This window comes from Orcinus orca, chromosome 5, assembly GCF_937001465.1.
Source record: "Orcinus orca chromosome 5, mOrcOrc1.1, whole genome shotgun sequence".
NCBI classification, from domain to species: Eukaryota; Metazoa; Chordata; class Mammalia; order Artiodactyla; family Delphinidae; genus Orcinus; species Orcinus orca.
In genome coordinates this window covers 91514817-91530131 of record NC_064563.1, presented here as the reverse complement: position 1 = coordinate 91530131, position 15315 = coordinate 91514817, and the positions used below count along the sequence as shown (strand labels likewise).

Genomic DNA, 15315 nt, shown 5'->3' with positions numbered 1-15315 from the left:
AGTTCACTTTTTTGTTCCAATTATGATTGATTAATGGAAATGTAAGAACTGAATTAAACATGTATGCTAATACAAATATTAGTATGAGGAAAATATTCTCAAAACTTAAGCGAATCTTGAATGTTTCCCCCACCCACCCTTTTTTTTTGTTTTTTTGCTAAAAGTGGCTATCACATTTTTTAAACTTTTTAATGCAGGATCGACCTTCCACCCACACATAAACCACCTCCTATGTATGAAGGACAGTCCCCCCCTTTGCCTCAGAAAGACCTTCTATATCAGGTAAGTGTTCCCGAGTACACGTAAAATAAAATGAAATAAAAAATATTAAGCAATGTATATTATTAGTTTCAAAATGTTATCTAGTCATTATACATTAAATATTACATAATAATATATAATCATTTCTCTGAAACATTCAAGGGATCAAATTTAGTCTACAGATTGGTAAGAAAAGAAGCTATGGCCAGTATAGGTAAGACAAATCAACACTGTATTAGGAGTACAAATTTTTACAAAAGCTTATGGCTGAAGACTTATTGTTAATAGAGTTTTATTGACGTAACGATCCATTGTAAAATATGCATTTTTATATAAAATAAAAGGTAGAAAAATTGAATGGTAGGGTCTAATTTATGATGGAGAGGTTTTTCTCCTTGGCATATGTATTTTATTTTTGTTTATTTTTCAGTATATGCAAAATTTTCAGTATATGCATCTAAGTCTTAGCATTCCTTTATTTAGCAACAAAAGGTTTATATTCCAATTTAAAATTCTGGGCATGAATATTGGGCCCCATTTTACACTTAACGATAATTGAAAATTTCTTTTGGAATCAGTTTACAGTAATTCGTGTGAAAGTATTGATTCAGTGCTTCTGTCTTAGATTCTATATCTAGATTAATATGCTCTACTTGGGAAGGTTTAAGCCATAATGCTTTTATTCTTAACTTTAATTGTTTTGTTTTTGCTTTTTTTCTCTATCACCCATGCAGCCTCCTGGGGCTCTAACCCTGTATTGGGGTTTTATTACCTGTGACACTATAATATTTTTCTCCTAAATTATGTCCTGTATCTTCAGCTTGAGTAAGGCAAAGGAATATTTCTGTTAAGATGTTCTCAGCTTCTGTTCCTAGGTTGACCATATAATCAGTCTCCTGCCTGAGCATGGGGCAGGGAGGAGCATTCCGTGGCATGTGCACTCACTGACAATGGGCACCACCTTTGTCATCTTGCACAAGTTTGGTGTCTTAGGGATGAAGATGCGTCATCTTTACAGAACTCTGTTTTCACATAAAGAATATAGCCTCACATCTTTTTTGGCAAATAAATTAACTTGACAAGTAGTGTGAAATGTCAACAAAATATTTAGCTAAAGGTGTTAACTGCTGCAGATGGATAGCTGTTTTTCTCCCTCCACAAAGCTAGTCACTAACTGGAGGATTTCTAGATTCAGGTGTGGGAATTTTTTAAGAATGTTGTTAGTAATTTTTTAGTACAACCCTAATTGCATACAATTTTATTCTTGTCCTTAAAATCAGTTTATTTACTTGTTATTTAATATTTTCAAATTAAATATTTATAAAAGCTTATGAATTGAAAAAAAATTATTCGGCTCAGATCATATGTCCTGGGTTTTAGTTAAGAAAATATAATTTCTATATATGTAAGTGCTGCTAAATAAACACAAAAGGAAGATTTTTCTTGGATGACTTGACAGTGGTACAAACTGCAGTTTTTATCCTTGGAGTCAGAGAAGTCTTCCTGGATGGATCAATTTTGGAAGTAGGATTTTGATACATGTGATAAAATTACTCAGTTGTTGATTAGAGTAAATTGCATAATCACAAGCATAAATCTAGGTGGAAATGAACAGTTATGTGAAAGAGTAATAGAAATTTTAGAAAGGAAATTGGTGGGACAGCATCTGCAGTGGATAACAAACATTGGACTTTGGGAGTCAGAGACCATTTACATTTAGTACTATTGTGACTTTTTCCTCATCTGTTAAATTCAGCAGGTGAAAAACATGATTGTTTCCCTCTTCTAGCTATAAAACTGAGTCTATAAAATATTGCTAAGGGTCAGCTGGTTGCTGTTATTTTGCTTAGGAGAGTCAAAACTTGAGTTGGAGATGAAATAATTCTTAATTCTATAAAGATTTTGGGAATAATTGAGGCTAAAATCATTATCCATCAGTAAGATAATTTGTTATGATTCATGTGTTATAATGTCGTATGTTAATTATATGGCTGTCTGCATTTTAATTAATGTTGTGATATCAAAATGCAAAATACATAGAACTGTTTCCTGGTTACCAAGAAATCTGTAAGTGTGTAATTACTATCTAATTAGTTTCATGCAATGATAGCCTGCTGTAATAGTAAATGCCTTCATAATGTTCCGCTTCAGTAGATAACTTGTCAACTTTAAACTCATGAGGTAATTCCTAATTGAAGTCATTAGTCCCTAGCCCTCACAGCCAGGCCATGCTCCCAAATATTACCATGGCTTTAAGGAAGAGAGTCCCACTTGTTCTACTCATCAGTGTTCTACCCTCGGGAAACCACAGAAAGAAAGAGTTCTTACTACTTAACTTTTGTTTCCCCTGCTTAACCATTACTTTTGTGATAATAGTGCCAAAACTCATACCTGAGAATTTTCCCTCTAAATATAAGTTAGGAGGATGAGGTCTGGTATTGTGAGGGGGTGATTTTCTTGAGTGGGAATGGAACTATTACCATACTGCAGAGAAGATGCATGGAGGCACACATAAGTATGAGGGAAATAAAAAGAAGAATGTCTTGCCTGAAGGCAAAGAATAATTAATACCACCAGCTTGTCATGTTATTAGTTGATAATCCTAGAAAAGTGAGTCTTCATTTAGGAAACAAATACTAACTCAGGACATTTTTTCTTAACATTATAGGTAATAAGTAGGTATATTTTTGGTACAAAAAAATCCAAATACTACAGAAATTTAGAGTTAACGGTTAAAGTTCTGTTTCATCCCCCTATCCCCCAATATATTATTTCTTTCCCTAGAGGTCACCATTGTTAGGAATTTAAATATCCTCCCAAACTTTTTCCACAAGTTTACTTTGAAGTATACATCATCCATATTTACATCTACAAGTAGTTTCTTTATAAACATAAATGTGGTCATAGAAATTGCTTTTTCCACTCTACTACCAATGTTTTTCAGAGTGACTAATGTTGCCACCTTTATCAAAATCCTCTGGGTTATTAAAAATGAAGATTCTTGAACACACATTCAGTTTCACTGAATCAGTATCCCAGGGGTTGGAGACAATGGGCATTTTACCTAGCTCACCAGGTGAATTTTAATGCACATTCAGGGTTGAGAACTATTGCTATTTCTCTGTCTCATTCTTAATGGCTGTAATAGTATTCCATTGTGTTGATATACCACAAATTACCTAATGATATTCCTAGGTTTTTTTTCTATTACAGTAATTGCTGCATTGAGTGTACTTTTACATATTTTATTGTACACATATATTTATAAAATATATGCAAAGAAATAGAATTACTGTGAATATTTTTTACATTTAAATAGGTGTCACATTGCTGGCCAGCCTAGCTGTATTAATTTATGTTCCCATAAACAGTATATTAAAACCCATTTCCCTCTCTAATACAGTTTAGTAGAACTTTTGTTGTTGTTGTTGCCAGTTTGATAAAACTGGAAAAACAGTTCATTTAAAAGCTTCATAGATTCCTGGAAGAAGTTTCATAATTGATTGCCTATTCGTAGTTCTGTAAACCACCTATTTGCATCTTTTTTCAAATTTTCAGTTACTTTTTGAACTTCCCTTGTTAATTTTTTAGCAGCTCTTTGATATGGACAGTAATCTTTTGTCTTATATTCGTCTCTTATTTTTTAACTTTATAGTGTCTTATACAGAACGTTTACGTTTTTATGTAGTTAAAATCTCTTTATCTTTTTCCTCATAGTTTCTGGAAGTTATATATTATCTAAAAAGACCATTTCCCCCTCTCTCCCTGATCTGAAATGTTAAAAAATCATACAAAACTCTTCACAGTTTTATGGGATTTTTTTTTTATTTTAAATAATTTAAAACTTAGGTTTGCTTATTATATAAGGTAGTGACCTACGTTTTTTCCCCAATGGTATAACCAATTGTCCAAAAATTATTGAATTGGCTGTCCTTTTCTATGGTTTGAGGACACTCTTATCCTAAAATAAGTTCCCATATATATTAGGTATATTTCTGAACTCTTAGTTTTGTTATGTTGTTCTGTGTTTCTCTTCCTAAAGCAAGACAACACTGTTTTTTTTAAATTTACTTTTATTGAAGTATAGTTGATTCCCAGGGTTGTGTTAGTTTCTGGTGTACAGCAAAGTGACTCAGTTATACGTACGTGTGTGTGTGTATATATATATATACACACATACATACATACACATACATATGTGTGTGTGTATCTGTATAATACTTTTCCATATTCTTTTCCATTATGGTTTGTTACAGGATATTGAATACAGTTCCCTGTGCTATACAGTAGGACTTTGTTGTTTATCTATTCTATATATAATAGTTTGCATCCGCTAGTATTTCAGCAGAATTTACTATCTGAAAAAATTATGATTTTTTTCCCCAGTAATTCATTATCATATATCATAGTCTTTAGTAAATTTTTGTAAATGTTCATCGCAGTCTTGTGGAGGAAGAGTGTTTCTACATTTTTTTTTGAGTGGCTAATACATGCAAAACAGTATAAAAGGGTATTTTCTAAAGTCTTAGTACCATTTTCCATTCCTACTTACCCTAACCCCACCACCTCCTACAGAAAACCATTTTTATCAATTTCTTGTTTGTCTTCATATGGTTTATGTAAAACATAGACAAGGAAACACACACATTTTATCTTTTCTCGGATAAAAGGTAACATATATACACTGTTACATATCTTGCCATTTCCTCTTAAGATATACTGGAGCTCTTTCTTTTTGGGGTAAAAATCATTCTCATTCTTTCTTATGTCTACTAAGATTCTAATGTGTGTATATTACATAGTTTGTAATGTCAAAGTATTTTAATAAACCAATAATGCTGCAGTGAATAGCTTTGTATATATGCTATTTTGTATCTATGCAAGTATAATCTGCAGGCTACATTTTTAGACTTGATCTTGCTACAGCAAGTAGTAAATGTGTTTATATTTTTTATAAGTACTGTCAAATTATCCTCTATAAATATTGTACTGTTTTTTACTCGTGTGAGTAATGTATGAAAGTGCCTGTTTCTCCACATTCTCACCAACAGTATATGTATTCCACTTGATTATTGGTAATCTGATAGGTGGAAAATAGTAAATATATAATTGCAATTTTTCAATCTCATTATTAGCAAGTTTCAGCATCTTTTCAAGTTTTAAACGATCATTTTTTTTTCCTGCAAGCTGCCATTCTTTTGTGTGCTATTTAAAAATTTTATAAATAGATATGAAAATTTTTTGTTTTGATTCCAGCATGAATAATATGTACATTGTTCATTGGTATCTAAATTTGTGCTATACAGTGTTAAGTAAGATAACTCATATTCCCATAGATTTATGTGATAAAATAAGAAGATTGAAAAATTAAGAAACTATGTTATGACTAGAACCCTAATGTTATCAAATTGTGTGGCTTTAGAAACATGATGGTCCTACTTGTTATCAAGTTCTGGAGTTAGAGATATGTCCTCCAGGTATCTTAATTTCAGTTACTAATCATACCATATTTCATTTATGGCTTTCTTGAACCTGTTCACCCTACTACTCTTTATAGTTTTATAGATTCTCATTATTTCTCCTCAAAACTCATCTTTCCAACATATCACTGCCAGTTTCCAATAGTATTTTTAGATAAGCTGTTTATGCTCATTATTAATGGTCTGGTTTTCTCCCTGGATCTGAATATTTTAACGTGTTTCCAGATACCAGATATCAGTAGTTATGGTCTTTGGGGTCAGGGAGAAGGGAGAGAGGAAGATGATAAAAGAATTAACATTTTTCTTCCAAATTCAAGGAGACTAAATGACTGAGTGTAATATTTAAGTAAATGGGTCCTGAGTATTTCTAGGATGGTTTTGCCCTAGAGTAGCAAAAAGTTTTCATCTGCCCATTGCCTCCAGTTAATAGGTAGTGGTAATTATTGATAAAAGTAGTAAAAGAATTGTAGGGCCTTGTTCTGGCCTGAGGAGGGAGAAAGTTTTGTGAACAACAAAGCTTGGATGAAATATTGATTTATAAATGAATAATATCTAAATAATATATTCAAATAAAATATCAGTGCAACCTCTGAAGTATAAAGGATTGGTATTTTTACTAAGTCAGAGCTCTACTAATCAATCTTATAAATGAGAAAAGATAAACCTACTTGATATGGTTTCATAAAGATTAATAAATTAACCATATGCTACATCCTTAGAACACTGCCTGGCACATAGTGAATACTATGTGTTTGCTGTTATTATCATTATTGTTAGTTAAAAAGAAGCTATGTAATTCTTAGAAAGTTACTAATGAGACCAAGCAGTGAAATTATTTCAATAGCAGGATAAAACTGTTACTACTTTGGCTCATGTAAACTCGGCATATGTTACTTTTAGAAATTATTGATACTTTTATTATAAGCTTAGTAGTGCTTGAAATGAAATTAAAATGGAGTTTGCATCTTTTCGTTCATAGTTCCGTTTTGTTTTTTTCTCTGTCATCCATTTATCAAACATATTTCTTAGGTACTAATATGTCAATATTGGGAATACATAGTCAATAAAACAGAGTTAAAAATTCTTGTCTTACTCTATGCCAATAAAATGGACAACCTGGAAGAAATGGACAAATTCTTAGAAATGCATAACCTGCCAACACTGAATTAGGAAGAAATGAACATGAACAGACCAATCACAAGCACTGAAATTGAAACTGTGATTAAAAATCTTCCAACAAACAAAAGCCCAGGACCAGATGGCTTCACAGGCGAATTCTATCAAACTTTTAGAGAAGAGCTAAGACGTATCCTTCTCAAACTCTTCCAAAATATAGCAGGGGGAGGAACATTCCCAAACTCATTCTATGAGGCCACCATCACCTTGATACCAAAACCAGACAAGGATGTCACAAAGAAAGAAAACTACAGGCCAATATCACTGATGAACATAGATGCAAAACTCCTCAACAAAATACTAGCAAACAGAATCCAACAGCACATTAAAAGGATCATACACCATGATCAAGTGGGGTTTATTCCAGGAATGCAAGGATTCTTCAATATACGCAAATCAATCAACGTGATACACCATATTAACAAATTGAAGGAGAAAAACCATATGATCATCTCAATAGATGCAGAGAAAGCTTTTGACAAAATTCAACACCCATTTATGATAAAAACCCTCCAGAAAGTAGGCATAGAGGGAACTTTCCTCAACATAATAAAGGCCATATATGACAAACCCACAGCCAACATCATCCTCAATGGTGAAAAACTGAAAGCATTTCCACTAAGATCAGGAACAAGACAAGGTTGCCCACTCTCACCACTCTTATTCAACATAGTTTTGGAAGTTTTAGCCACAGCAATCAGAGAAGAAAAGGAAATAAAAGGAATCCAAATCGGAAAAGAAGAAGTAAAGCTGTCACTGTTTGCAGATGACATGATCCTATACACAGAGAACCCTAAAGATGCTACCAGAAAACTACTAGAGCTAATCAATGAATTTGGTAAAGTGGCAGGATACAAAATTAATGCACAGAAATCTCTGGCATTCCTATATACTAATGATGAAAAATCTGAAAGTGAAATCAAGAAAACACTCCCATTTACCACTGCAACAAAAAGAATAAAATATCTAGGAATAAACCTACCTAAGGAGACAAAAGACATGTATGCAGAAAATTATGAGACACTGATGAAAGAAATTAAAGATGATACCAACAGATGGAGAGATATACCATGTTCTTGGATTGGAAGAATCAATATTGTGAAAATGACTATATTACCCAAAGCAATCTACAGATTCAATGCAATCCCTATCAAACTACCACTGGCATTTTTCACAGAATTAGAACAAAAAATTTCACAATTTGTATGGAAACACAAAAGACCCCAAATAGCCAAAGCAATCTTGAGAATGAAAAACGGAGCTGGAGGAATCAGGCTCCCTGACTTCAGACTATAGTACAAAGCTACAGTAATCAAGACAATATGGTACTGGCACAAAAACAGAAAGATAGATCAGTGGACCAGGATAGAAAGCCCAGAGATAAACCCACGCACATATGGTCACCTTATCTTTGATAAAGGAGGCAGGAATGTACAGTGGAGAAAGGACAGCCTCTTCAATAAGTGGTGCTGAGAAACCTGGACTGGTACATGTAAAAGTATGAGATCACTCCCTAACACCATACACAAAAATAAGCTCAAAATGGATTAAAGACCTAAAGGTAAGGCCAGAAACTATCAAACTCTTAGAGGAAAACATAGGCAGAACACTCTATGCCATAAATCACAAAAAGATCCGTTTTGACCCACCTCCTAGAGCAATGGAAATAAAAACAAAAATAAACAAATGGGACCTAATGAAACTTCAAAGCTTTTCCACAGCAAAGGAAACCATAAACAAGATCAAAAGACAACCCTCAGAATGGGAGAAAATATTTGCAAATGAAGCAACTGACAAAGGATTAATTTCCAAAATTTATAGGCAGCTCATGCAGCTCAATAACAAAAAAACAAACCCAATCCAAAAATGGGCAGACGACCTAAATAGACATTTCTCCAAAGGAGATATACAGACTGCCAACAAACACATGCAAGAATGCTCAACATCATTAATCATTAGAGAAATGCAAATCAAAACTACAATGAGATATCACCTCACACCAGTCAGAAAGGCCACCATCAAAAAATCTAGAAACAATAAATGCTGGAGAGGGTGTGGAGAAAAGGGAACACTTTTGCACTGCTGGTGCGAATGTGAATTGGTACAGCCACTATGGAGAACAGTATGGAGGTTCGTTAAAAAACTACAAATAGAACTACCATATGACCCAGCAATCCCATTACTGGGCATATACCCTAGAAAACCATAATTCAAAAAGAGTCATGTACCAAAATGTTCATTGCAGCTCTATTTACAATAGCCGGGAGATGGAAACAACCTAAGTGCCCATCATCGGATGAATGGATAAAGAAGATGTGGCACATATATACAATGGAATATTACTCAGCCATGAAAAGAAACGAAATTGAGCTATTTGTAATGAGGTGGATGGACCTAGAGTCTGTCATACAGAGTGAAGTAAGTCAGAAAGAGAAAGACAAATACCGTATGCTAGCACATATGTATGGAATTTAAGAAAAATAAATGTCATGAAGAACCTAGGGGTAAGACAGGAATAAAGACACAGACCTACTGGAGAATGGACTTGAGGATATGGGGAGGGGGAAGGGTAAGCTGTGACAAAGTGAGAGAGTGGCATGGACATATATACACTACCAAACGTAAAATAGCTAGTGGGAAGCAGCCGCATAGCACAGGGAGATCAACTCCGTGCTTTGTGACCACCTGGAGGGGTGGGATATGGAGGGTGGGAGGGAGGGAGATGCAAGAGGGAAGAGATATGGGAACATATGTATATGTATAACTGATTCACTTTGTTATAAAGCAGAAACTAACACACCATTGTAAAGCAATTATACTCCAATAAAAATTTTTAAAAAATTCTTTATGGAGCTTACATTTTAGTGACAAATAGATAAATGCCTATGATGTTTTTCCCCCTTTTTTTGGAAAGAATTTTATTGAAGTATAATTGGCATACAGCAGATACACAAACACATACATACATAGATACCCTAGAAACACCACCACAATCAAGATAATGTATATATTCATCATTTTCAAAAGTTTCCTGGTACCCCTTTGTAATCTTCCTCTCTTGTCATTTCCCTGATCCCTTTCTCCATCCCAGGGAACCAACTACTAATCTGCTTTCTCTCTATATACATTAGTTTAAATGTTCTTGAATTTTATGTAAGAATCATACAGGAGGTTCTCTTTTCTGGTCTTGCTTCTTTCACTCCACATAATGATTTTGAGATTTCTTCATGTTGTTTTGGTCTTTCCTTTATTCCTTTTAGATAGGTGTACCTTGTAGAGATACTACATTTTGTTTATACATTTACCTATTGATGGATATTTGCATTATTTCCAGTTTGGGGCTATTATAAGCAATGCTGCTATGAACATTTATGTATGTCTTTGTGTGAACATATGCTTTCATTTGTCTTGGGTAAACCTGTACATGTGGAATGACTGGGTCATATGGTAAATGTAACTTAAAAAGTGTAACTTTTTAAGAAAAGGCCAAACTGTCATCCTAAGTGGTTTTACCATTTATGTTCCCACCAGCAATGTATGAGTTGCTCCATACCCTTGCTACCATTTATTATTATCAGACTTTAAAAATTTTAGGTACTAATAGGTGTGTGGTTAGTTCATTATTATTTTAGTTTTTTCCCTAATTACTAATACATGTAACTTTTTTTCATTTGCTGATTTGTCTTCTTTAATGAAGTCTCTGTTCAAATATTTGCTCATTTTTATTGGATTTTTAAAAATTATTGGATTTTGAGAGTTCTTTATATGTTTTGTGTTATGGAATGCGTGTTTGTGCCCCTCCCACTCATTCATACATTGAAACCCTCATCACCAATGTGATGGTATTTGACAATGGGACCTTTGGGAGTGATTAGGTCACCAAGCTGGAGCTCTTATAATGGGATTAGTGCCCTCAGTAAAAAGAGACAGGGGAGAGCTTATTTCTCTTTCTTTTCTCTGCCGTGTGAGATTACAACAAGAAGATAGCTGACTGCAAGCTAGGAAGAGGGCCCTCACCAAGAACCGAAATCTTAGACACATAGGAGGTTTGGACTTCCATAGAACTGTGAGAAATAAGTGTTTATTCTTTGCTTAAAGAATGGCTTCATCTATATGTGTTAATATACGATATTTGTTTTTCTCCTTCTGGCTTACTTCACTTTGTATAATAGATTCTACCATGCATAAATTAGATAGCTAGTGGGAACATGCTATAAAGCGTAGGAAGCTCAGCTCCGTGCTCTGTGACGACCTAGAATGGGTGGGAGGAGAGGGGGGTTGGGAGGGAGGTCCAAGAGGGAGGGCATAGAGGTGTACATATAGCTGATTCATTTCATTGTACAGCAGAAACTAACACAACACTGTAAAGCAATTATACTCCAATTTAAAAAAGAAAAAGAAATTAAGACAGATTAAAAAAAAACAAAACACAAAACATGAAAAAAAAGAATGGCTTCACCTAATCCATGTTAATTTGTTATAGCAACCTGAGCAGAATAAGACATTTTGATACAAGTCCTTTGTTAGATAATATGATTTGGAAACATTTTCTCCCATTCTCTTGGTCGTCATTCTCTAAACTGATTTTTGAAGAGCAGTTCTTAATTCTGAGGAAGTCTGATTTATATGATGGCAACGTAATGCCATGCTTTCTTTCTGGAATGTGGGTGTGTTGTGGTAATACCGATTTTTATTAGTTTCTATTAATTTGGTTAATATATTTCTATGATATATCATTTTTATTTTTCCTGTATAAGCATCAGCAATTAGGAAATTTAATGAATTATTTCAAAGACAATAGATTTTCTTTGTCACTAGTGTTCCTTCAGTATCTAGTATCCTCAGGAGACATAAATAGTGTAAGTAATTCTAATCTCACCTGAGAAATATAGAAATTAGGAAGATTTGGCCTCTGTATATAGTATTTTGTGGCCCATGGTACTGAAGCAGCCATTATGTCTTTATATGTTCTGTTCATCTCTATATCAAAAACAGTAGTTGGCACAGAGAATAACTCTTGTTTTCAGTAGAATCAAATGGGACCTAACAGTTTTTGTTATAATCATTAAGAAGATTCAGATTCACTTATTTTGACTTGCTGTAAGTTATAGAAATACTTTAAGAAACTTTATTTCAGATTTACTGTATACATGTAAACCAGCACAGATCTGGGGAACCTGGAGAGATGATTTCTAGGCAATAAAGATTCTGAGTTTAATTGCATTTTAGTATTTTTAAATGGTTTTGCCAGCATCAGTGCATTTGTTATGTGATTTTTCAGAAAGGAGTTGAAATCCTCTGACCCCGATTCTGATTGTTTCTGATTTGTAGCTGAACTAAGTGGGAAAGTTAGGTCTATCTTAAGAAAGAAAAAAAAATTAAGTAATGCAGTATTTCCCTCAGAACTATTTCTAATACAGATTGAATTATTTTATGTAGATTAAATGATAGAAAAGAGCTGGCTTCATCCTAGTCACCAATAGTCATTACCAAAAAAAAAGCAGTAGATGATTAAAGTAAAAGAACTACATGTTGGCCTTTTAAGATGTTCTGAGCAATCCAGAGAGAATATTTAATTCACACCTTTTCGTAAGACTTTTTATAGTAAAATTCCACTTGGTTCTGTCTATGTTATAAACATCTCACCTTCTTTCTTCCTTTCAAATCCTATCTATGTTATAAACATCTCATCATTTTTCTTCCTTTTAAATCCGTAAACGAGTTATAAGAACTGATTCATTATAAAAATTATATACTCACTATTTGTTCTTAATAGATGTGTATTTCTGAGTTTCCTGTTTTTCTGTTTTCTTAATTATAAATTATAAATTTCTATAAATAGAAACCATGACTTACTACTGCCTTTGTAACCTTTCTTGGTGTCTAATAAACTGCTCTGTACAAAGGCTACTCAGGAATTGTTGTTGAGTTGCTGTGATAGTGAAATTGTTTGCAAAGTCAGTTTCCCGAGCTAGCTGAGGGTTATTCCATGAGTTTGGGGGAACAAAGAAGACAGCAGAATCTATAATAGTGTCACCTCATCCTTCTGCCTGTGTAATACCTAGAAAGTTTATTTTAAACAACTTGGAAATTTTATAGCCAGTCCATCATTAATTTTGAGTAAGATGGTGTAACAAGGTGCCAATCTATAATATCTTATCATTTCCAAAGATTTAATCACCATACACTCCTAATAACTGGAAATGAACCTCAACTTTTTGACATTACCACCAGAATACTTTTGGAGCACCTCATAAACCATGTTAAAGTCTGAAATATTAACTCAGATTTAATACTAAACTTTAGGGAATAAAACTGTTTTAATGGCTCAATGCTACTTGGGAACTCCTGCAAAAAAGTATTATCCTAACCATTAATTTACTTAACTTGTGTTTTTTGCCTTGATTTTTGAAGAATTAAATTTAGGCTATTCATACCTGAGACGCAGTCAGAATATTCAATTTCGAGTGGTTTGAGATCTGTGTTAAATTCACACTGCCACCAGGGAACTATAATTCTTAATTAGAGGTGACTTTTGATTGACTCATGAGTAATGAGAAGTAAAAGAATTATTGAAGTTAAGTACAGTAAGCTAAGTACAATGAACTTTCCTCCCAAATTTTAGGGGACCTAATAGCATTCTTTATTTAAAAACGCTCATGATTTCCTTTATTGGGAGAGATTCCTTTTTAAGTACAGAGACAGAGAGCTGAGTTACTTTAAATGTTCAGAGCAACTAAATTTTTTTCAGAGAATAGACTTCTTATATGTGAATTAAATTTTACATAGACATTATCAAGCAAACTTTACTTTGAATTTGGATACTTAGTCGTAATTTTCGTCTTGGCAAATTGTTGTTTTGAAGTTATTTTGACGTGTTAAATATAAAAAATTAGTAAAGGCCACACATGAACTTTTAAGAGAATAATGTAAATAATATATTATTTTAGATACTTGTTACCCATATGGCTAAACTTATAATGTTCATTCATTCATTCAGTGAATTACAGTAAACTATGCTGAGTGATTTTTTTTTTTTTTTAGACTCTTCCTAAGCAGATTCAGTTATGGAGTCCTTGGTTAAATTAAGCTGACCTGAATGGAGTGTTCCTTCAGGCAGTGGCTGTCATATTGTGATGTGTGCAGTGCTAGTGCGGCCTCCATGCCTGCCACAATGCCTGACTTACCATCAGAGAATAATAATAGAGATAAACAGAGATTAATAAGAGAGATTAGTAGAGATTAATTTAGTGATATCTTTTATGACCTGTTAACATGAAATCACTATGGGAAGACTAACTCAGACTATTGACTATTATCAAAACATTCCTAACATATTAGGACAGCAATCTTGTATCCTAGAATTTCCAGGATTGTCCTAATTTCACATATTCGTGCTTTAGTGTCAGTATGTATTTAAGTGCACCTATCCCAATTTTGAGACTTCTTGCACTTTCCCAAGCCTTTTCTCCAATTTCTTAATAGCTTCTTTCTCCATTTCTGATCATTCTAATTCAAAGTACTCTCTTCCTATATTTAAAATGACTCCTATATCTTAACATCTGAAAAATATTCCTAAGATAATTAGAAGAATATCTAATTTAGAATAAAATGTGCAATGTGAACTATAGGAAAAGAACTTGTCACAGTGATATTCACTTTCAAAAGTAATAGGAGACATTAATCTTACAGAACTTCAAGAGGTAGAGAGCAAGCTGGGTTCTAATTTTCTGATCTGCTACGTATTATATCCTTTATTTAATATTTCATTTTTATTCCCTATTTCATAAAATGATAGAGTAACTAGAAAACACATAAGATACATTTAGGAAGAGCCAGAAAATGGGGTAATTGACCCTTTCATTTAGTTGATTCAGATTTCTTAAATAAAATGGCATTAGAGTCAAGATTTTCATTAAAGTAAAATTTTAAGTTTGAAACCTCTTAAATTTGAAGAAAGCATGTTTGAATGAGCCAATTTAAACATTTCTAAATAGTCCGTTGGCTTTTTTCTTTTAAAAAAAAACCTCAACGATAAAGCATAGGCCATATATATTTTTTTAATGCTACAAGTTAGAAATCAGAAATACTAAATAAAATTGTGTTACACTTCGTGTATTACACTTGTCTAACACTTGGAAATTAAATTCAAGATGCTTTTTGGTTTAGAAAGCTTTACAGTGTCAAAAATTAAGAAAAATTTAAAAATCTAATAGATGGAAAAACATTCAAAAGGCTTTGTTTTGGATAAAGTAGTCAAGATCCCAGTTTATCCTTGGGTGAATTAACCTTAGTCATTTGACCTAGAGCCACTAAGTTATTCCATTTTTTTATGAGTATGGGACTCTGTCACCCAGTCTGCCTTTGCAATTTGTCAGATGAGTTTCCATAGTTACCA

The 15315-nt window shown here is 33.2% G+C and overlaps 1 protein-coding gene across 1 annotated transcript in view; it reads left to right on the top strand.

Moving 5' to 3' along the window:
* The window catches only part of NECTIN3 (nectin cell adhesion molecule 3), a 137512-nt gene that overhangs the window by 88229 nt on the left and 33968 nt on the right, over nucleotides 1-15315 (top strand). The window contains exon 7 of the mRNA XM_004272074.3: nucleotides 198-282. Coding sequence (XP_004272122.1) covers nucleotides 198-282 — 85 coding nt within the window. The remainder of the gene's footprint in view (nucleotides 1-197; nucleotides 283-15315) is intronic.